Source organism: Aptenodytes patagonicus, chromosome 16, assembly GCF_965638725.1.
Source record: "Aptenodytes patagonicus chromosome 16, bAptPat1.pri.cur, whole genome shotgun sequence".
NCBI classification, from domain to species: Eukaryota; Metazoa; Chordata; class Aves; order Sphenisciformes; family Spheniscidae; genus Aptenodytes; species Aptenodytes patagonicus.
Window position 1 is genome coordinate 9,032,959 of NC_134964.1, and position 23,379 is coordinate 9,056,337.

Sequence of the window (23,379 nt, forward strand, 5' to 3'; positions counted from 1 at the left end):
CAATGTCCCTGCTATCGGGCTGGTATGGCATTAGCGGTGGCTCTGAGGAATGCTGAGATAAGCCTTTGCCCGACCACGAGCAAGCGGGAGGCTTAGCAGAACACATGTAATTAATCCTGAGTTGTGCTAATAGTTAATCTTGGGTACTTCGTTAAAGCCTGGAGGGGGCTTGACCTGTAGCTGCAGCTTTGGGCAGGGGTTGGTATGCAGAGAGCTGGGGGATGCGCGGGGGGCTAGAACTGGGGTGTTGGGAATAAAGCAAAACTTGTCGCTGCGGAAGGGTCAGCCCAAGTGATTTCTTATCCCTCCTGCCCCCGTGCAAACTCCTGAAGCAGCAAAGCTTTGCTCCACTGTAGACCGGGGCTAAATTTGTCCTCTCCCATCGCGGCTGTCTCTTGCTGAGCTTGCAGCAGGGCAGGCACCAGCGTCAGGGCGGGTTTGGGGATATTTTGCTCCAGCAATGTGAAATGTTGAGTCCACTTCTTGTTTATTTTTCTTTGGCACCCCCTGCTCCTTTCACAGCTCAGAGCTGTAGCTGCTCCCACCCAGCACGGCCTTCATGGAGCAAAGGCTGGTGCCCGTAAATTATTCCGCATGGAATAACCTCTCTCCTGGTTTGTTTTTTGCCTCTTCAAATTTCTGAGCTGATTTTTCTACGCATATTGATCATTGGCGAGGGATCACTGGAAGGTCTGTGTGCGTACACTTCAGCCGGTAGTTATCTGAGAGCTGTTCATTATTAGCATCTATATTGATTGCAATGCAGCAGTGCCCGGGGGCAGTGGTCAGGATTGGGTCTGAAATGCTGGGGATCAGGCAAACGAGGAGGAAAAGTAAGTGCCTGGTCCAAAAAACTGGTGATAGAAGGCTGGGGGTGAAAACAGGTTGGGAGTGTGACCGTGTTGTGCTGGGCATCTCTCCATGCTGGGGGCTCCAAAGGGAAGAGCAGCAGATGCCAAGCAGTGAGTAGCAGGGGTGTTAAACGGTTCTTCCCCTGGTTTGGGGGACCAATGCTAATCTGGAGCAAAGCCAAGGAGCTCTGGGGATCTGCAGGCTTGCTCCACGGCTCGGCTAGGCACTGTCCAAATGCCCCTGTGAGGTCTCAGATCGGCGCAGCTGAGCTCAGCTCTGCTTTTCGTTAAAGACCTGTGAATTCCGCTGTTGTGTCCTACCAGAGGCTAATTTTCCTCCTGTAGTCAAACTAAGCGCAGGTGTTTGTCCTCTTTTGCATTTCCTGGTGAATTTGTGAGCCGCTTCTGATGCGTCTTGACAGGCAAGGGGTGAAACATGGGATTATCTGGTGGCTGGTGCAAAGCATCGCTGGGCATGTGCAGCTCCCTGGGAGGAAAGCAAAGTGTTGAGCTGGAGCAGGGAGTCAGGAGTTGTTATCCTTCAGAGGTGTGTGCTGGGTGGGTAGGGGCAGCGGAGGGAGTCGGCAGCATTTCAAGCCCTGTCTTGAAGCAGGGAGGGAGGAAAGTTCCCGAATCCAAATGCAAACACTTTATTCTTACTGAAGGCTTCTTATGCTGCTTTGGTAGCCAAAATGTGCTTTCAGGGAAGTGGGAATCGAGGCCGGTGAGTGTGCGTGTTGCTTGGTAGGGGAGGAGTGGGAAGTGCCTGAAAGACCTGAGCTGGGTTGTTAGTGAGGCAGCTTAGAAGTAGATGTTGGAAAATTACAAGCGGCGCCTTCGGGGTGATGGCTGCGCCGGTGCAAAAGCCCCAATAAGCCGAGCCTCTTCCTCTGGAGCGCCCGCACCCCAGGGGCAGGCGGGGAGGGATGCGCTCAGCCTTTCCCCCCAGGAGAAGGGGCACAACGGGCGCTGCAGGGACCTCCAGCTCCTACCCCTGTCCTTAGGTCATGGGAATGGTCGTGTCGGCATCTCCAGCTGGTTTTACGGGGCTAAGGGAGAGGTTGAGGGAGATGGGGGTGCGGTGCTGTGAGCTGCTGGAGCGGCAGGGACTATTGATCTCGGAGATGCTGAAAGGTGCTTTTTGCAATGGCCCCCTTGAAATTAACAGCTCATAAGGCAGGACAGAAAGTCGAAGAAAACAGGATTTGATGCCTCGTGGGGTCAGGGCTTTACAAAGTGTTCTCAGAGCTTAATTGCTCCAGTGTCAAGTTCTGGACTCCTAATACTGGCCCTGGCAAGGCACTTAATTTTCAGCACGTGCTTGTATCCTGTGCTGGCAGCCCTTTCCCTGCCGAGCAGTAGCTGTGGCCAGTGTGTGGTTTGGGCGACGAGCCGCTCTCTGTGTGCTGGGGTGGCGTGGAAGGGCTGCGGCGGGGCCGGCACTGCGGTGGGACGAGGCTCAGCTCCTGCCACCGCCGCTCTCCTCTCATTGCCTGGCACATACTTAATTATAGCTGCTATTTTCCTGCGCTTTCCATAGTCACCGAGGTGTATTCAGGCTGCAAAAAAGGCCGTTCAAATGGAAACATGATGTCCAGATGAAGGCATTTCTAATTATTTTCTGGCAGATAAAAGCCATCTTTCTGTCTTGCATCTGTTCACATGAAAACTTGCGCGATGCCCAGGCTCCAGGCTTCACCTTCCCTCGCCAGTTGGCAAATACAGTCCTGACGTTGTGCAGGCAAGCCAGGAATTGCTCGTGAAAATAGCCAGAAGTGACCAGACGCATGTGGTCCTGATGGAGCTGTGTGGCGTGGCCGTGGGATTTATCAGCTCCGCACTGGTGGGGAGGAAACCTCAGCCTTTAATGCAGCATCAGATGTTCCCGTTACTTGAGACCGAGAGTTTCTGTAAGCTGTTAGGGTTACTGGCTTGTTCTTTTTCTGGCCAGGCTTTGATGTTCATACGGGGACACGGTTGCGTACGGGGTGCTGTGGGCTTCGGAAAGGCTGGATGTTTGGTTACAGGTCTCGGTGGGAGCTGAAGATGATGCCTCTGATTGTGGGTACTCAACCGCTGCAAACCCTTGCAAAGACAGGGTTGGTGAAGACTGAGCCAAGGGGTTACACAAATGCTGGACACGCCACTGTGTGTCTGAGCTTTATTGGATTCTCCAGTCCGTAGTTTAATCTGGACGCGTTTCCAGCAGACACATCTTAGGTGATGGGGTAGGCGGGGGTCTGGGACGTCAGTGGGTACAAATCGGCTTTGCTCTAGTGGTGTCCATGAAGATTTGGCTAAAACTGTCCCTTCATTCTGAGCTGCTGGAGCAGATGGGACAGCAGGGGACAGCCCGCCTGTCCGAGGGTCTGTCCAGGTGCTGCAAGCACGTGAGTGCTCAGCTTCTGCTGCTCCCCGGAGGAGCCCAAGTATTGATTTCCCTTTCCTGGGAAGTTTCTTCATTACTTACTGAATTTCCAACCAGAAAGAGCCGTTTGCTCTGGCACCCTCCTGTGCTTCTCCAGGGTCTGGCTCTGCCCGGCCGGAGGGTGGCTCTCACCGGAGGATGGTGGATCTCATCACCTCCCCGGCTCCTCCTCCCCTCTTCAGCCAGGTACAGCTGCTTGCAGAGTTGCAGCTGTGTAGCTCTGCAATTAAAAGCTGGGTACATCGAAACGAGACTGCAAAAGCTGCTCCCTTTAATTACAGCAGCTTCCCGGCACCTCCAAGGAGGCAGCTCAGAGCTTTGCTGGCAGCAGCCATGTGAGGAACGGGGATGAGCCGCCCTGCCGGGGCGAGGGGCGGTGGGGAGGGATTTCTTCCGCCTTTGAGGGCTTCATTTTGTAGGAGAAGAAGGTGCATAAATTAGCAGGAATTACCGAGCTGTTAAATTGCACTCCTTCGTGAAATATGTTTATTTTGTAGCCAAATGACAACGCGCTCACTGGCTTCTTTGCCATTGCAGAAACCTCTGCTTTGTCACATAAAAGTTATCATAACCTTATTAATCACTGGGTAATTTATATAGGGTTGATCCTCCCTGTGGGGGCCCAGAGCCCCTCCGGGCTGGTGAGGTTGGGGAGGACAGAGGTTTCAGCACACCCAGAGATGATCCAACCGGGAGCCCCTGGATCAAACCCAGCCTCCAGCCCTGCAGGACTGTTGACTCCCCATTTCTGGAGGCTTTCAATCCCCTTATAAGATGCAAAGCATCCAGCAGCCTTCACTCCTCATGGCTTATCTTTGCAGCCCAGAAAAAATGCCTTCCTGGGGATCTCCTGGCAGAGCCCTGCCGTGGAGCCACTGGAGCTGCTGGTGTTCAGCTGAACAGCGAAGACTTGGTGTTAGCTGTCTTCTGGGAACGTAATGCAAAGGTTTCCAGCAACTGCTGCGTCCTGCCACAATGGGAAAACAGGGGTTTGTTGAACCTCGGAAATAAATAAATTGATTGCTGAACCTCACCGCCAGATGGGTAGGGCTGTGTCACACGGGGTCGATGATGGGCCAGAGAAACAGTCCAGATGCACGTTGCAAAAGTAAAATCATTGCAGGTGGCTTAAAAAGCATACTGTAATTGCTTGAAAAAACTCGATTTTGAGGTCATCGAGTCCCTTCTAGCAGGAGGAAGAGCTGGGAGCAGAGGCCAGGCAGTGGGGCGTTCATCTCACGCGCTCCGATTTGCACTTTAAATTGCTCCTGATGGACTTGTCACAGACCCCCGGGAGCCGCTTGACTCCAGCACCTTTCATCCCCCGGATAACGGCCCTGTGCTTGCTGGGCTCTTGTAGACAGGGAGAAGCTGAGGGAGCAGAAAGGACAGAAGCCCTCCTCCATTTCTCCTGCTGCAGTCTGCCTTGCTGATGACAGCAAATGCGGGCAGAGAAGATGCAATTAAATATAATATAGGATATTGGCCCAGCCTGCCAGCAGATGCCTATGAGATCCATTTAGTGCTGGACTTTTCAGCCCCAGGAGTGATAATGTGGAAGGCAATGTTGGGTTAATTTGAAAATAGGTCAATGGGATGTAAAGATAACCCCGCAGTCATCTGATTTCAGAGAGCCTGCACCGCGCTCGGGAAGGGAATGTGTCCCCTGGTTGATTAAAGTACTTATAAGGGGAAAATAGGAGGACAAGAAGCTGCTGTAGATTTATTCTGGAGTAGGCACAGCTGGTGGAGGCAGCTGGTGGAGAGGCGAGCTAGGCGCTTGCATCCGCTTGGATTGAAGCCACTTCGGAGCATCCATCCTGGATGTCGGGATGGAACAAGCCACTGGGTCACCTGCCGGGGCTCCGGAGCTGCTGAGCCTGGGCATGAGCCAGTGGCTGTCCTTGGCTGGTCTGGGAGGAGAGGTTTCTTCAGGAGCTGGGATAGAGAGGTTTTCAAAAACAAATCTTTTGGCTGCACTGGCTGGGAAGAAGGCATTTGCGCTCATCAATTTTATTTGCATAATTTCAAGCGCCATTAATAGTACATGGCACGAGGAAAAATCAGGGAAATTTCACTCCAACCATGAGTGAAATTGGGTTTAGTAGAAAATTAGTTGACTTAACTGGCAAATGATGAAAGCTTGAATAAAGAATGTTTAAGTAAGGAGGAATGAAAAAAAAAAAAAAATCCCCCCCACCTCGGAGGTGCAGCCTGGATTTGCATGATTGGAATATTAAAATCAGTGGTTATAAAGTGTTTAGGAAGGATAAGGGGGGTAAATGAGAGAGAGGCTCTGCTTCAAAGATACTGGTCCTGCCTGTAGATCTATTCCTGCCTCGCAGTCTTGGTGCTGGGAGTATAAATGGATGTGGCAAGTCCCAAACACCCGGAGAGGGGATGTGTGGCAGATCGCGGTGACGAGGGGGAGCCGGGGGAGCCAGGCCTGCTCTACCTAACCAGTGGAAAGTTTTTTGGAGGCTTCAGTATGAGATATGCTAATTGCTGTCTCCTGTAGCCCCTTGTCAAGTTTGGTTAGGGCTTTTTAAAATTACGGGTGATTTTGTAACACAGCGGCTTGTGTGATGCCTACCAGGGAGAGGATGGGGTATGCTGGAAGAGAAGCATTACGATTTGGGGGATTTTTAGTTAGATACAAGGTTTATGGATCTGCTTTAGTGAAAATTCAGGGGTGGTTTGAGGAGCACCCAGAGGAGCAGAGCGCGAGGTGCTGCCCGGCTTGGGGGGTCAGCAGAGGTGCGCTCATCCTCCAGCAGCAAAGTAATCGTAGCTGTTGAATACATGTTCCTGATGACTGAGGAGAAAGCAGTACATGTGCTAGTAAATGTGCTATTTAGCATTGCATCTCTATAAAATCCTGGGGTTTTTTTTACTGGCTTAACAATTCCCCTTCTGCTTCAGCCTCCCTGGGAGGGGTGGGTCTCCTTGTTGCCCTATTTATTGTACTGAGGTGGCTGTTGGAGGCGAGAGCCTTTCTATTCCTGCCATCTTCCCAATTAGCCATGTCATGTAAAATTGTGCATAAAAGTGATAAAACTGCCGCCTGTTTCCCCTGCGGCTGACCCAGCCGGGCTGCCCTGAGCTGACGCTTATATTCCTTGTGACAAGAGCAATGAAGCAGGTGCAAACACAGCTCTTCGCCTTAAATTGAAATTCTGTATTTTTCCTGTCTTTGGCGAGTGATGTGGTTCCACGTTTACTCGCTCTCTGGAGTCACAGTCAGGAGTTTGGGATGACCCTTCACCGGTCTCAGGATGGGGCTGGAAGAAGGATCTTGGTGCCCAACGCTCAAGGGCTTGCAAGCCATATCAGAAGGAGAGGGAGATATGGCCAGGAGCAGACAAAGCCCTCTATCGTAGCTATAATGGCCAACCAATTTCACTGGCTACATATGACCCTTCTGATGTTATTGGTGAAGACTAGTGAGAGATTGGAGAGCAAATGCTTGTGATAACTGTATAACTTGGCTGTTCCCCGGGTGGGAGAGCCATCAATTTCCTCCGCAAACAGCCATGGGATCGATAGATGAAATGCTGTGCGTAGTCGTAGGTCTGGGCAAGGGTTGAGGACCTTATGGAAGTGCTCCTCAGAGGATGGGCCCTTGGACTGTGGGTCCATTCGAGCTTCAGCTGAGCAACAGAGGAAATCCAGGTAGGGCTGGAAAGAGGATTCTCAGGTTCAGAAGGGGAAATGCAGAGAAATTAGGAGAACCAGTAAGAGAGGTCACAGAGCGAAGGCTTCAAAGCCTGGGAATTTAAAACCTGGCTGGACCTTTTATTCCTAAGAAAAGGGAAAATGCCTAGAGGGATGGCTGGGATAAATTCCCATCTCCAAATAGGTGCTAGGACTAAGTGAAGAGCCCAGAAGAAAACACAGACAGACATCTTGGCAGGCAGGAGCTAAGGGTGAGATTTCACACTGTCTGAGCTCAGACTTACAAAATAAAACAAGTTCCTCAGCCCTGTTAGAAGGACTGAGAATGAAACAGGGTGACTGTGTGGTGGGAGTCGGGCAGAGCCCAAGTGGACCAAATCAGGTCAACATTTTGGTTTTCCCTGAGGATGTTGCTATTGCTCTTTGGGTGTGAGTGGGGTTATGGGGGTGAGGGTGAGGAACTGTTGTCTTTAGGAGGACAAAAAAATACAAGAACATTGAAACTGAGGGGTGGACCATTTGTATTTCTGAGCAAACTGGCACTCAGAAATCACAAGTACACGTAACAGGGATTTTTGAGAAACCTGCTGAAGCTGGAAGGTGTCACAGTTTTTTTTTCTGAGAAGGAGGAAACGTGGTCCAGATGAGCAGATGGGCTGTCAGGCTGACATCAGTGGTACACTTAGTGGAACAGCTTTGGAGAGAGGGATTCATCAGTTCACAGAGGTAATTGGAAATGGAAGGAGACGTGCCGCAGGTTTACCAGCCTTGTATCATGCCAGATTAATCACATATCACCTTGGCAGCAAGGTAGCTGATGATCTTGATAAAGAGATTGCAGTCGATCTAGTTTAGCTGGATTTTGATAATGCATTTTATCCGCCGGAGGAGGGAAGAGGGGCTGAGTACGGCTGTTGTAAGGAACTGGCTGAAAACCCACTGAGCGAGACCCAGGGTCCGGCTGGCCTGGCTTTATTGAACTATTTCGTAAATGGGACAAAAAGTCAGAAATATTAATGAAATGTGCGCAACATCCAAGGACAGGCAGTGCCACCAGCGGTGAGGAGAACCTGAGCGTGCTCAGGGACGTGGTGGGTACCTGTAAGGACTGGAGTAAGAAAAAGGATGCACGGTGTTTGCACTGGGAGGGATGTGGGACTGGGAACCGGGAGATTTAGGCTAAGCTGGGAGCCTTGCAGGCCAGGAGGAGGGGAAAGATGTGGGTTTGCAAGTCTGTCACTGATGTGATTGCAGTGAAAGCAAACGAAATCTGGTGTCTTTGACAAGAGAGGTCCAGGGGAGTGTGTGTGTCAAATGAGATGCCGGTGAGCCCTGGCTGGGAATGCTGTGCAAAAGCCTCATCATCCACGTGTGAGAAGCAGCAACTCGGCTGGAGCAGGTGCAAAGATGGGGAGGGACCAGGACTCCAAAAAACCTCTGATTTTTGGCCCAAGAAATAAAGGCTGGGGAGAGGAGAATGATCTTCCTCCCCCTCCATCAACTGGGGAGCTGGTTGATGGCCCCTGTTAAACACTGGGCAGGGAAACGAGTGTTTGTGTTGCAGGGCTTTCATGGTGCTGGGGGGCTGATCAGTCCCTCCTGCTTCTCCCCAGTCACTTAGGGGTGCCTCCAGGACGGGGAAACTGCCCCTTGACCAATCCTTTACCTTTCGACCTGATTTACACCGACTACCACGGTCTCCAACAGATGAAGCAGCACATGGGGCTCTCCTTTAAGAAATACAGGTAAGCAAAGCCACTCCCTTCTCTTACTCTCCGTTTCGTTAATTAGCAGCAAAGACTAATGCTAGTGACCTCGAAGGACAGCTCCCATGCCCAAGAGGTCTGACCCTTTGATTGCACCTTTGATTTTTGCCTGGCTCTGCCAGCTGCTGCCGTGCTGTGTCCCCTGCTGCGGCGGCACAAGGAGGTCTGTTCGCTCCGGAGCCTTGCGTGTTTAAGATAAAACCTCGTTAGAAGAGACTGAATTGGGGAAAAAAAAAACCCTGCGTGTGCCTGTGGTGCGTGTGTTCTTCCAGACAGGGGTGGCTGCACCACAGAGGGAAGCACGAGCCTTTTCTATTTGCAAGAAGTGGAGCCAGAGCCCTGTCCCTGGCTCCTTTGGCGTCAAGACAAATGTCATCATCCCCCGGTATATCACCAGCCAGGAAAATACGAGATTTAATTTAGGGCTGATAGTCCTGCTATTTATTATGTTTTCTCCCATCTCCTCCACTATCCTACACAATTTTATTAGAGAGAAAAATGACAAGTGGTGTTATTGCTTTTATTATAAATGCATTTGCTCTCGCATTCAGCTTGTTTTGGTCTTCCCTTGCTTGATGCTCCCCTTCTCTCCTTGGTCTTGTGCTGGTAATGCCTGCCTCAGCATTCCCGGGATATTGGGAAAAGCATTAACAAGTCTTCGGGAGATACATCATTCTCGCAAATGTCAGGGAGATGAAAGCCCTGCAAGGGGAAATTGCTGGTTACAGCAGGGAGCAGTGGGTTGGGAAGGGCTGCTTGGGATGTTCCTGCACCCCCTGCTTGGGGAGCAGACAAGGGACGAGCTGCCTGGGGACACCAGATGTCCCTGGCAGTGGGACTTTCTCGAGCCGAGGTCCTCGAGGTGTGACCGCGGTCCTGTCTCCTCTCCCAGGTGCCGTGTCCGGGTCATCGATACCTTTGGGACAGAGCCGGCTTACAACCACGAGGAGTACGCCACACTACGTGGCTACCGCACCAACTGGGGCTACTGGAACCTGCAGCCCACCCAGTTCATGACCATGTTCCGTAAGTGGGGGGCGGGGGCGCGGTTTCGGGGGCTCACCTCCTTTAGGAGGTGATGCGTGGGCAATGCTGTCCTCCCTGGCTCTGCTCCTGCTTCCCCCTGCCTGCCCGCTGCCTGCAAGGAGCTCCCGAATCCGCTTGGCCATCTCTTATAGAAATATAGAAATGCATATAGAAATATGCATATAGAAAAATGCATATAGAAATGCACTGGAGAGAGAGACCTGGCTCCTGCCTCCATGATGGGTCGCTAGCTCCAGCACAGCCAGGGCCAAACACAGGGCACAGCCAGGAGCTTCCAACTCCTGGGAGGGGAAATGCAAGGCGGTTTTGGTTGCAAAGCCTGGTTTTCTTTCAGCTGGGGTTTTAGAGGCGAGAGGCAGCTCAGTGGTTCAGACTTGCCTGTGGAGTGGAAAGGAGATGTGCTTGTCTGAAAGGAGCCCGGTGACCCGTTGGGCTCTGGGTGACTCAAATGTTGCTTTTTCCTGGCTGGATAAAGCCCATTTGGCAACCTTAAAAATGCCTTACTTTTTAAAGAGTTGCTCGAGCAAGTTCCAAAGCCTGTATTTCATGAGCTGCTTGGATGGGGATTCATGCCATTTTTCCATCAAGCTGCAGGAAGGGTCTGGAGCTGGGCTCGTCTCAGCCCCCATGCTGCAGTGGAGCTGCAGCCTCAACCCTGATGAAGTCCCAGAAAACATCTGTCCAGCCACGTGTCTTCTCCCCTTGGTGTCCACAGCTCACACCCCTGACAACTCCTTCATGGGCTTTGTGTCGGAGGAGCTCAACAAGACCGAGAGGCAATTCATCAAGTCCAACAAAGTGAGCAGCATGGCGGTGGTGTACGGGAAGGAGGCCAGCATCTGGAAGGTGGGTGTCCTTGGCGCTGCGGGGAGCAGCCAGATGGGCAGGGGCAGTCGTAGGCAGAGCTGTGGGGTAGTAGCAGCCTCTGGCTCTTACCCTGAGCTTTTGAGACGCGGATCTCCGTGTGTTTGTAGAGAAGCATCCTTGGCCCGTTCGTAGAGGGGAAGCTGAGGCTGCTGCAGTGATGTGACATGTCCAGCGCCTCCGAGCAAACCAGGCAGAGGCTGGCGAGACCCCATCCCCTGCTCTTTGCTCTAGGCGATGCTTCCTCCCAACAGGCTGCTTAGACTGAGGATTTCATATCAATGATTTTATGTATTAATTACAATGATTGCTGTTAGGTGATTTCCTGTGTATGATGGGGATGGTTTGGCTCTGCTTTCAAGTACCCTGTGAAAGGGGGTTGTGCTGCCCTCCTGCCCTCCCATGACTGTAATGGGGGAGAGGGGTGGGCTGCGGCATGGGGGCTCTTACTCCATCCTTGCTGGTGGCCGGTGCTGGTCCTTGCTGGGACCCCACACTCGGCCACGTTTGGTGCATCCTGGCTGAGGCCACCTCTAGGCCAGCAGATGCGGGGTAAAACCCTTCGCTCTCTTCCCCCAGCCCCAAACTGCTCTGCCAGTGAGCAAAAAGACCACCAATAACCCCAGCCCCCCGAAACATCTCCCCTGCATCTCCTATAGTGGCCAGGGGGTGTGTGTATTCCCCCCTCTCTTATCCAGAGCTAGCCAGCTGCTTTTCCTTCCAGGGCTTAAAAAAAGGAGCTAATTCTCACTGTGTCTTGATTTATTTCTATTTTTTTTTTCCCCTTTGTGCACCGCCTGGGGCTGCTCCAGTTGCAGGTACTGTACCGCACCAGCTCCTGCTGGGCTTTACCTCTGCCCGTCTTCTCGCGAGAGAAAAAGTTTTGCCAGAGTTGACTTTGCCTCGTCGCGGGCTCGGTCCTCCCGAGCTGCTGGGATCAATGCGGGTTGATGCAGCCGGGGGCTGTATCTCCTCCCCATCCCCACCTTTCCCGATTAGCGGCTCTGCCCTCACAGGGATGCCTGTGGTGGGCTGGGATCCGGCCACACCATCTCCTGTTCCCTGGTGTTTGTGGCTTTTCCATCACCTCCCATGCCTGAGAGCAAATCCCCCCAGCATCCGCCTAGCTTGGGGGCTCCCTAAAAAACCTACTGAAACCCACTAAATCTCATTTTAGGGGAACTGTAACATCTTGTCTTCTTTTTTTCTACCATTCCCCTGCCCTTTCTTATCCGGAAGTTTCGTCTGAGCTTAGTTAGGTTAATTTGGGAAGGGACTAAAGAGAGTTTAAAACCTCAGAACAGACATTTCCCTCCACCCTTAGTGCTATGAGCGTTTGCTTCTTTTAGCCAGAATTCACAAACAACATCAGTTTCTCCAAAACTGCATATTTGGGGTAATTTAATACTGGGTGAAGGGGCTGCAGCTGGTTCTCGCTGGTGGCTGTTCCTCAAGGCCAGGCTGCCTGGGCATTGCTTCGTGTCTTGTGCCACCCCACGTAATAAAATAAGGGGGAAGAGTTTTTCCTTATTTTTAGTGATTTTGAGGTCTAGGAAGGAAAAGAGCACCTCCATCTTCTGGAGCCAGGTGCTTATTTACAAGCCTTGGACCAAGCGCCGTCTCCAGAGCAGGATCTTTTTGACATTTAGAAACATTTCATTAAACCTACCTTCCCGTTATTTCTCATTTCCTACCCCTCCGAACTTCTTGCCTCTGGCTCGCAACAGGAGCCGAAGTTTTAATAAGCTGGGAAAGGCTGTTTTCATCAGGCTGCTGCCCAATTTCCATGGGTCGAAACAGCTCACGGTGCTCGGATGGAGTGGTGGAGGGGGTCTCCCATGCCAGCCCCCCCACCGTGCAGGGGGCTGTGGGGATCGGTCCCCCCCCCCAACGATGCTCGGTGGTGCCCGGCGCTACCCATGGACTATAAGTTGTGTTTCATTCCCATCTCCCCAAGCCATTTGCATTAGGGAATCGCTATCAAAACGGTGCTGATTTGGGTGTTAGTGGCACCGTGGCCAGGATTTCACCCTGCAGCCTCATCCCACCAAAACCACTTGCTTTTAGCCTTAGAGAAGTCCAGGGATACGTGGCTGAGGGCAGAAATACAGTGTTCAGAGAGGCTTTAAGGCAACATACGGAGTTTTCTCAAATTCCGCATTTATACCTCCTTATTTCCTCCCAGTCTCTGCTGTTTCGGGGCCTATTGCAGCACTGGAACAAGCTGAAAATACAGCATCCAAAGGGTGGTCCCTGTGTGGTTTTTCCAAGCAAAAAAATCTGCAGTAGAGAAATTGTTAAAATGGGGGGCTGCTTTGGAGACCAAAAGGAGGAAAGCCTCCAAAAGAAGAAAACTGATGACCCCCTTGATTTTTTTCCAGGTAGTAAAACAGGATTAAACCTGAGTGAGAAAATCCTGGGGACTTGTTACTTGCAGTAAGAGGCCATTAGCAAGCTCTGGTCTTTGCAAACTTCTCCCTAAATCCCCCGAAACCTTTAATTCAGCAGCTCCAGAGTGGAAGCTGCCCGCAGAGGTGGCAGGGGCTCGAGGTGCCAATGTTCAGGGTGCCGGATCCTGCAGCCGTCCAGGCTCACTGGGAGCCTGGGGCGGTCCAGGACGTGCGTCCAAGGGATGCGGAGGGGAGGGTGCAGGTTTTGCACTGCTGTGGGTTGGGCTGAAGCATCGCGGGTGCTTGAGAGTTAAATCTCCCCCTATAACCGTGGGGGGGTCAGCCCCATCTTCTGGTGCAGTTCACACCTCTGCCTTCCTGCCCAGGGCAAGGAGAAGTTCCTGGCCATCCTCAACAAGTACATGGAGATCCACGGCACGGTTTATTACGAGACGCAGCGGCCGCCCGAGGTCCCGGCGTTCGTGAAGAACCACGGGCTGCTGCCGCAGCACGAGTTTCAGCAGCTGCTGAGGAAGGCGAAGGTGGGCGAGAGCCAGCCGGGGCGTCCGTGGGACCCCGCTTACTGTCCCCCATTAACCAGCCAGCAGTGAGGACTCAGTTGCCTTGAGAAATAAAACCTAAAGGAGGGGGTGGGGGGAGAGGCCGTTATCTGCGCTTCTCCCAGGCTTGCAGGCGCTATCAGCAGGGCTAATTAGCCGGGAGCTGAGCAGAGCACATAATTTCAAATCAAGATGTGTCTGATGAGTTTCTCCTTGCAGACTGTCCGCAGATGGAGCACAAAGTTTCCTGATTAATTCATTTATTGTTAAGTGGGCTGGGTTGTTTGTTTTTTTTTTTTTTCCCCCCAAGGCTGTGATAAAAATAAACGGGATTCTCAGAGCGAGTGTGCGGGGTGCAGGCACGTCCCGGTCGCCTTCAGCTAGTGTCTGGGGGAAATGCTGTTGGTTCTCCAGCCCAAATGGCTTTGGCAAACCAGTATTTCTCCATACGGGACCAATACGATGGTTGTAGCCACCACGGGGGAACTTGCAGCTCCTGAACACCCCATTGCTTTGCACAAGTGGGCTGTGAGCTATGGAGCAGGGGGAGTTTTTAGCACATTTAAGCTATGGGGTGTTGAACCACATGGAGCTGCCTTTAGAGGCTTGGTGTGCAGGACTAGAGCAGCAGAGAGGGATGCTGGTGGGTTATTTGGGAGACTTTCCTACGGCGGTTGTTCACTCACCAGCACTGGGTTTGCTCCCTTGCAGCTCTTCATTGGCTTTGGGTTCCCCTACGAGGGTCCTGCCCCGCTGGAGGCGATCGCCAACGGCTGCGTTTTCCTGCAGGCGCGTTTCAATCCCCCGCACAGCTCCCTCAACCACGAGTTCTTCCGCGGGAAGCCGACGTCAAGAGAGGTGAGTCTGGCAGGAGGCGAGCGGATGGGCTGGATGGAGCCACCTCCTTTACACCGGGGTTCGGGCCGGTGCGGGGAAGAGCGGTTGCTAAACTGAGATTTTTTTGTTTGTTTTTTTTGTGAGATTTCCTCCAAAAGTAGAAGTGCGGATACCTGCAGATGGGGTCCCCTCTCCCATCCTCGCATCGTCTCCGTCCGGAGCACTTGGGTGCAAGGGGCCCTGCTGTGAGTTTGGGGTTGCAAAGGAGAAGGTGGTGCAGGAGACTTCTGCAGACCACAGACCCCAGCTCCTTCCCCATCAGTGCAGATCCACGCACTCCCCGTACCCTGCTCCCAAACTGGGGCTGATGCTCCCCTGTTCATCCTTTTGTACCCCCGGAGGGATGCCGGGACCTCCGCAGTGTTGCAGGAGTACAAAATCCCTCCCAGGCTTGCCCATCGCTGGGAATTCAATCTAAGTGAAGCAGGAACTCTTTAAAAGTTAAAGCGTTGAGAAAATTACCTCTTTTATTATTAATAAAGTGGATAATGCAGTGCAATGCTCGCTCCTGCTGAGAAGGGCTTTGTCGGGGGGCCGTGCGGCTCAGCCCTGCTGCAGCTCGGCTCAGCGGTGCCCATCGTGGGTTTGGGGGGTAGGGCTGTCCTGCACCTCCGTGTCTGTCACATGCACCCCCCTAATTAGCTACCGGTGTTAGCACCCATCCCAGGTGGGTGCTGTGGTTGTGCTTCAGCCCAGAGCCGGGAGGGCAGCCGGGGACGAGGGCTGTGAAATGCCCCAGGGTGTTTATATGCCGGAGGGGAAGGAGATGATCAATCTGTCGGCAAAAAATGGGAAAGGACAGCAAGCGGGAGAATAAAAGAGAGACATGCACTGCTCTCCTCCTCCAGCTGGCACATTTTCAGGCCCCTCTGCAACACTTCACGGTGCCCCAAAAACTCCTCCCCTGCTCAGCATCCTCCCTCTTCCCTTCCTGAGAGGAGATCTGGGGCTCTGGCTGCCTTGCAGCAACGTTGGGCTGAAAAGGCAGCTCAGGGGCTGAAACAAAAGAGAGGTATCCTCAAAAATGGCCTGGTGAGAGGTGGGTGGCTGTGGGGTACCAGTGCATGGGGCTGCCCGTGGCATCGGGGCGATGCAGCTTCCAGCACCGCTTTCTCCCTGGCCTTCGGTGTTGGTGGATTTTCTCTCTGCCTTGTTTGTGGAGCTGGCAAACCTGAGAGACACGATGCCTTGCCAGAGATTTGCTGTTTCAGTCTATTTTTGCCATTCCAGGCCCACAAATGGTTCAGGTCAAGGTTAGGTTTTACCCGTATTACGGAATTGGAGATATTCAGGGCTGTGGAGGTGATTTCAGTGTTGATGGGAATGGGGCATCCCAACCCAGCGGGTATTTTAGACTATCAGCCTGATGTTGGGGGGCAGCTGCGCTCAGAGGAAACCTTCTTTTTCCAGCACATCTCTGTGTGCAGTGGTTTAAAACCCAACGTGTCTGTGCCTGAGCCTGCTGCTCCCCTCTGCCGTCGTGGCTGTGAGTGGCAGACAGCAGCAGTTCTGGCAGGGACTGCAAAAACCATCTCACGCTGCTGTGTTTTAGGTGTCCTCCCAACACCCATATGCCGAAGACTTCATCGGGAAGCCGCATGTGTGGACTGTCGACTACAATAACTCCGAGGAGTTTGAAGCTGCTATCAAAACCATCATGAGGACCCAGGTACGGCTCGGAGGAGGCGGCTGGGCAATCTCCCCGCTGCTGGGTTTGCAGGGACAGATATCAGCGGCGGTTGCTGGTGCCTGGCTCTCCCTTTTGAGCATTAATTGCTTCTCCTTCCTTGTTTACCCTTGGAAATTATTTGTACATGCAGAGCAGAAATCCTCCTCTCCTGCAGCTTCAGGTGGACTCGTGCTCTCGCCTTGCTTTGGTGCTGAGCATCAAAGGTGTTTCCCCAAGGCAGTGCCGTGCCTCTGAGTGATCCCCTGGGAATCCTCCAGGCAGAGCCGGAGCAAGGGGAGGCTGAGATAAGGGAGATGAGGTTTGGGAGCAGGAGGTTGAGGTTGGTGGAGATGCTTGGCAGTGCTGGGACCTGGTGTGAAGCAAAGATAAACCCAGAGAGCATCTCCCTGCGAGTACCCTGAGAGTTACCGACCTCTGCACCTGCCGTTCCCCCATTTCACTGTTCATCATTATCATTCGGATGGAGCAAATCAATAGGAATAGCCCCAGGAGTTGCCTGTGTGAAGGATGAGAGAAGCGTGGAGAGAAGGGGGGATGCAGGGCCCCCCCGGGAAGGCAGCGCTCCAGCTGCGCCCGCCCTAGAAACGCTCCCTTATGAATATTTACCTCCTGCCCTGTGGCAGGAGCCTTTCAAGTTGTCCAAATTATTAAAGTCAACTTTCCTGGAGGGGAGAAAAGTGCTGATCCTCCATTTTGCTTGCAATTTGCTTCGCTCGGGATGAGCTGTCCCCTCGTGAGGACAGTGGTGCGCTGTGAAACTGGGGCTCTGCGTCAGGCTGCGGGGGTCTGGGGTTCACGGTGCCGGGTGGGATTTGGGGGGGGGCGGAGGGAGAAGCAGCGGTGATGCTGGCCAGAGAGGCGTCATCTTTGCTTTTCCCCACGTTAGAGGCTGCAGAGGTGGGTGTCTGTGGCAGTCTGGGGACTTTATTCACCTGATGGAGCCGTGCCGTCTGCCCGGGTCTTGCACCTTATCGTGGGTGATTGCCGCAGCTCTTCACCTTGCGCTGATTTTCTCTACAAGTTTGCAAAGACCGAACAAACTCGACTTACGAAAACAGTTGTTGTTTTGCACATTCATTCCGGTATCTCGATTAAAATTAAATTAAAAATAATTACATCTGTGCTGCTGGGCCAGCTGCCAGCGCTTGACCCTCCACCATCTGGGCTGAAGAGAGGGCCCCGAAGCGAAGGCAACGCTGTGGGCGGGCGGGCGGCCGGGAGCTGCCGGTCTCTGATTCAGGAGAGAGAAGGAAATTTTCAGGTTTTCCAGAAAGGAGAAAAAAAAAAATAGTGAAGCCCGGTGCTGCTGTGCTATTAAAATAATTTTAAAAAATTGGAGAATTAAGAGGGGGGGAAAGGGCTCTGCTGGCTCCTGAGCAGCTGTGTTGCACTGCAACGTCAACTGGATGTGCACCAGGTCATTTAGACGCTTAATGATAATTCTGGTTTAAAAAAAAAAAAAAAAAAGAAGAAAAAAAAAGGATTTTAGGAAAGGATTTGGTGGCGTGATGGGCACCGGGCAGGAGGAGCTGGTGGGGGGACCTGCTGTCTCCGGCACCGGGCGCTCAGCCGGAGCGTGCCGCTGCTGTGCCGATCCCTGTTTTGCCCAAAGACGAGCTCTCGTCTCTGCTTTTCTCCCCGTTCCCACTCTTCATGTAAATGCAGCTGTGGTGTAGTCACAACACGTCCTGCCTCCCTCCCTTAATTAACTATTTCTTCAGTTGCTAAACAGCTGACGGAGGGCAGGGGAAGCAGAGCTGGAACAAGGGTGTCTGTAACGCCGGCACGGCGTGCGGCCAGGCATTCCAGGGCGGCTGCTCTGTTTTCCGTCCCAGCGTGACACCATGTATAGTCAGATAAACTGTCTCCTATGGGGCCACGGGGCAGCTAAAGCTGCCACCCACCTCTGAGGGACCAGGGACCCCCACCCCGAGGTCCCCTCCCGCGAAGCATCCCAACTGCTGTAATTACCCTCGACTGCCAGGAGGTTGAAGTCCTAAATTTGCCTCAAATGAATAAAACCAGGCGCTGATGTCCCGCTTGCATTGAAAATGTGCAGTCGCTCTGGAGAGAAGTTATTCCTTCCCACCAAGAAATGCGCTGGGCTAATCCCACAACTCGCCTCTCTGGGTTTTTTTTAAAGGTATTGTATAAATCCTCCTGAAGCAGAGCAGGGAGTGAGTGTGAATAACTTACGGCAACTTCTTTTTTTTTTTCCTCCTTTTTTCCCCTTTTTGTCTTTTAAATAGAAAGGTCTGCTTTATTAGAGATGCTGTCAAGGCAATTAAGCCTAAAAATTGACCTACCTTACAGGTTTCAAAGTCTTATTATGGGCTTTGGCTTCAGGAATCCCTTGGTATCCTGTCTTTAAAATAGTTTGTTATAGCAGGAATTGAAAACAAGGGCGTTAGCAGGAGCGGCAGAAAGCCGGTGGCTGGGCAGTTTAGTGTTGCTGTTCCCAGCCAGGTACTGCAGCTCAGAGAAACTATTCTACTGACTCCTTTTTTTCCCTGAAGGCAAAATGGGGTGTTTCGTTATCAGAGTATCTAACAAATTTGTCTCTGTTTCAGAATAACCACCATCAATTTATTTTTTCAGTCAAAACATTTCATTTCAACATTACTGGAATGAAATAACATGGTTTTGTTTCCCATCTGCCTGCCTTTGTTTGAAAATACCCTGCCAGTTTATTGAAAGGAAGGCTTGTATCCGAAATGATGCATTTCCCTTTGCTTCTCCAACCCAAACAGATTGCCGAACCTGAAACACAGCATTTTTCCCCTCCTTGATGGGTGGAAACATTGGAAATTGAAAACTGACCTGAAATGGATTTTCTTTTTCTTTTTTTTTTTTTTGTTGTTGTATGACTGAAAAGTCACTTATCCCACAGCTCTAGTTTTGCATCTTCCAGGCAAAACTCAGTAAAACATTTTTGGGGATATGGGATGTTGTGGTGGGAAGCTGTGAGATGTCTCCTTTGCTCTGCCTCTGCCATCAGCTTTTCCCGGCGGCAGCCAGGCCGTGCCGGGTGCTGGGAACCAGGGCGCTGGGTGCTGGGACCCCTCAAGGGCTTTGGGAGCTGGTTTCATGAACCTGGTAGTAATTCTGATATGGTCAAGCTGGCAAACAAGCTCGCCCTGGTTTAGAGCATCGTGGCTCTGGGGGATTTGCTGATGCTTCAACAATATTTTAGAGTTACTTTACGGCTGCCCCAGCCTGCCCATGGCTCTCCGGCCAGGTCGTGCCAGGGTGGCTGTACAGCCGTCCCGATTTATATCGCAGACACCCGGAGCTGCAGCTCGGGGCGGGATGTGCCATCCTTGCACCTACAGCCCTGCCGCGGCTCCGGCCAGGCTGGCAGAGCGTCCTTTGGTGTGTTTGGAGCCGGCCGGGCCTGCTGGCAGGGCTGGCTGCCTTATTTGTGCAAATAAAGGAGTTGAGATGCAGCCGGCATCCTTCGCCAACCTTGATTTGCTTGAAAGAAACTTCTTCCTTCTGGAGAGAGATCTGAATCGTGGCTTGGATGTGGATTGGGTTGGAAATATGGTGGTTTTTTTTTTCTTTCTCCCAAGAAAAGCCCTTGTGCTCCCTCCCTTGTCCTTTCGGAGGTGGCACCCGCTCCAGGTCACCCTGCAACTGCTGGGGGAGGTTTTCGGCAAGCGGTACCTCTGCCATTCATCCCCCTCTTGGAGCAGCTTTGGGTTTCCCTGATGGCTCGCATTCCTGACCTATTTATAAGGAAAATTGAAATCATGGAAGCACCAAACCCCTCTACCCCAGAGATCAAATCCCGACACAGCCACACGGAGCCAAGAGACAAATTGCATCCCCCTGGGAAAGGTGATGCCGGGAGGCTTGTCCCGGTGATGGATTATGGCCATTAGCCAGGGGCTAGAGGCTGGAGAAGGAGAGAGGTTTGCAGGCACCACCATTTTCTTGGCCTTCAGCTTTTTCCATTGTCAAAAATAGTCCTCGCACAAGCAATTTAATAGACCCAATATTCTGGTGTAGTGAAGGGAGAAGGCTTCATTATATTAAAGTCAAACATACAGGAATATAATGGAAAATTATACATTTCAGACCATGCTTGAAAGAGTGGCGTATTAAACATCACAGCGAAAATAGCTGGTTAAAGTGTTCCCAGCCTGCTGTTACACGCTGGCAGAGAATTGCATTATTTTTCTACTTACTTGTCTGATGACGTTTGGAATTTTTTTTTTTCTTTCTTTTCCTTTTGAGCGAGGGAGACTTATTGCTCTCTTCAGCTCTGGGATTCCTGCTGGAGACTATAAAACCAGGGCTCTCATGGCGGTATCCCCATGGGGCACTGGTAACTCCCCATTTGGCTGATGGAAAGCACTGGGGCTGGAGACCTCTGGCCCTGTGTTCCCCACCGATGCCTGGGGGAAAGGATGGCAAAGTCCATCTTCACCGACCCCTCCGCTCCCTCCTGTGACATCCCGTGCATCGCTCCGCCGGGCAGCGGGATGCAGCGGTCCCCACCTTGGAGCCCCCCTCCTCCTCCCTCCCAGGGCTCTGGGGAGATCCTGAGCTCTCGGTACGGGGAGCAGCATTAACGATGTGGTTGTCAAGAGGAGGCCAAGCCCGTCAGATTTTAATTAAACAGTTATCTTCCTGAAATTGGCATTTTCTATCAGTCCTGGGTGCACGAGCTGAATCCTAACAAGACCGGGAGAGGGAAGCCGGGGGGGGAACAAGAGCCTTGGGGGGAGGGGGGCACATGGAGGTGTTGGGGCTGGAGGAGCGGGGGCTGCAGTGGGCTCTGGCCGCGGTCCTCTGATACCCTTGGACCCGACAGGGCTCCCGGGAGCCTGCGGGCAGGTGGGATTGCACCTGGAGCATCACCTCTGGGCACACGTGCAGGTGCAAGGAGGTTTTCTGCCTCCGTCCCGCTGTGGACGTGCTGCATCCCAGCGGGTGCAACGGCGGTGTTTTGCGGGGAAAGAGGCTGTTTTACAGAATTAGGTCTGCACTACGTCTGGTGTAACGGGGTCCTGGGAAAAGCCCCTCAGCGTTACGGCCGTGAAAGCAGTGGTAAGATGAGAGCGAGCGTTGGTGATGCTGAGTGAGGGGAGGTTTGTCTCCCCTGAATAGGTGCCAGGCAGCACCCAGCACCCAGCCTGGCACAGGCTTTGTGCGACTGAGACGGGCAGAGTTTAGCTTTGTGGAGTACTCTGCCCCAGTGCTCATCAGCAATTCGGAGGCAGGATCAGTGCCTGTCATTGTGTCAGCCCTGATTAGCGTGCACATCTGTAATTAGACAGAGCAGCTGTGATTTCCAGCCTGGCTGAGATCTCAGGTGGGATATTTATGGCAGGGAGATGCTTAGAGGGATCTTCTCGGCCGTCTGAGCCTTTGAGCATGGGTTTGACAGGTACTTCAAAAGGAGATAGCTATTTTGGAGGTGCAGAGCTCAGAAAGTAGAAGAAACAGTGTTTTCCGGATGAATTATCTTTGGAGTATTTTTGCTTATAGTCCTTCTTTTGCATGAAGCTCTGCAGAGATGCACAGGGGAAAGAGGGGTCCCAAGACCAGCCCCATCTCCTGCGGGTCATGTAACGTCTCTCCGGAAAAATAAGGGAGTGTGGAAAATCTGTCTTCCCAGGGCAGAAAGTTCCTGAAAAAATAATTTATTCCAGAGGGAAGGGGTGCATCAGTAACGCAGCCCTCGTGGCAATGCTCTTCCCACGGGGAAAATCACCACTGACCCTGGGGCAATGGCCACGCACCGGCCCCACTGGAGGGCGGCGAGCCCGGCTGCCTGCTCCTGCCTGCTCGCCCTGGACCCTGTGCTGCCGCCGTGCAGGGGACATGCTCGTTTGGGGGATGCTGCTGAGCCGCTGTGCAGAGGAGGGGGATTTCCCAGGCCAGGACCCAAGGGTGACCCTCGGGACAGGGAAATGCGATGTCGGGAAGTGAGCGCAGGCAAAAGTCTCCTGAAGACCGGCAGCGTTTCGTAACCCACGCTAAAAATACACCCGTGGTTTAAGCGCTGCCAGATCTGTATAAATAGCAGGTATCAGTATCAACGTGGGGGTGCAGCGACAGTGCTGGCATCAATGTGGGCACCAGCATTTGCTCCGTCCCGGTGTGCAGCCAGCTGTTGCCTCCCTGCCCTGTCCCAACCTGTGCCGGCGGCAGTGGGGGTCACCGAGCCTCGGAGGCTGGGAGAAACACCAGCTTCCACCCCAACGCAGCCGTCCACGCTGAGCAGCAAACCCTCAGAGAAGTGACAGTGGGAAAAGAGAGATTTTTTTTTTTTTCCCCCGGTATTGTGCACAGCCAGTCCCAGCCCTGGGCTTTTCACCAGCCAGGGGGTTTAGTGGGTCGTAGCGCCGGGGCAGCAAAGCCTGGACCTTCCTCTCTGAGCAGGCAGAACCGTGCCCAGGTTGGAGCACGTGAGAGCAGAGGAACAGGGGATGCTAGACCAGACCCAGGGCACACCGGGATGCTCTTGCTCTGGATTAGCTTGGCATCTTTACCAGCCTAACTCCTCCTCTGTATATTAAAATTACCTCTCCCCCTTGCCCACAGCTGCAGAGTGTTTCTTGGGCTGAAACAGTTCATACTTTAATTGGAAGTGACCTAGTGCATGAAAACTGATTTTATTTTATAACTTACCAAAAATGAAGAAAAGTGAGACTAAAATGGAACAAGGTGACTTCATTTTCACCAATACATGGGTTGAACCCAAATTAATCCTTCATCCTCTTTCTCTTAACTGCTGTATGGCTTGTGAAGTTTTTCCAGTCCTAGTTTTCTGCCCTGCTTGCTTTGGTGGATAGAGATGAGTTGTGGGCTTCAGCGGGTGGGGAGAGCCATTGCCCAGGGCACTGCTGTCCCGGGCCACCGGGCCCAGGGGGAGGGCAAGGCTGTCCCTGCTTGCTGCCTGTGCTCTGCTCTTCCCCCTCCGCAGGTGGACCCTTACCTGCCTTATGAGTACACCTGCGAGGGGATGCTGGAGCGGATCCACGCCTACATTCAGCACCAGGTTGGGGAGCATCACCGTCCTCCCTGGGGAACCATCCCTGTTCTCCTGGGAGACCATCCCTGTTCTTGCTGGGAACCATCCCTGTTCTCCCATGGGTTGGTCCCTGTTTCCCTGGGCAAGAGAAACCGTTGACCCAATGCAGCTCCCCAGTAGGCACCCCAAGTCCCAGCCCTGTGCAGCCAGTGGCCTAATCGCAGAG

General features: G+C 52.6%; 1 protein-coding gene across 1 annotated transcript in view; it reads left to right on the forward strand.

Annotated features, from left to right (window-relative positions):
* The window catches only part of MGAT5B (alpha-1,6-mannosylglycoprotein 6-beta-N-acetylglucosaminyltransferase B), a 71,874-nt gene that overhangs the window by 46,165 nt on the left and 2,330 nt on the right, over window positions 1–23,379 (forward strand). The window contains exons 9-15 of the mRNA XM_076353827.1: window positions 8,568–8,699; window positions 9,613–9,746; window positions 10,483–10,613; window positions 13,408–13,563; window positions 14,293–14,439; window positions 16,031–16,147; window positions 23,106–23,180. Of these exons, the coding sequence (XP_076209942.1) occupies window positions 8,568–8,699; window positions 9,613–9,746; window positions 10,483–10,613; window positions 13,408–13,563; window positions 14,293–14,439; window positions 16,031–16,147; window positions 23,106–23,180 (892 nt within the window). The remainder of the gene's footprint in view (window positions 1–8,567; window positions 8,700–9,612; window positions 9,747–10,482; window positions 10,614–13,407; window positions 13,564–14,292; window positions 14,440–16,030; window positions 16,148–23,105; window positions 23,181–23,379) is intronic.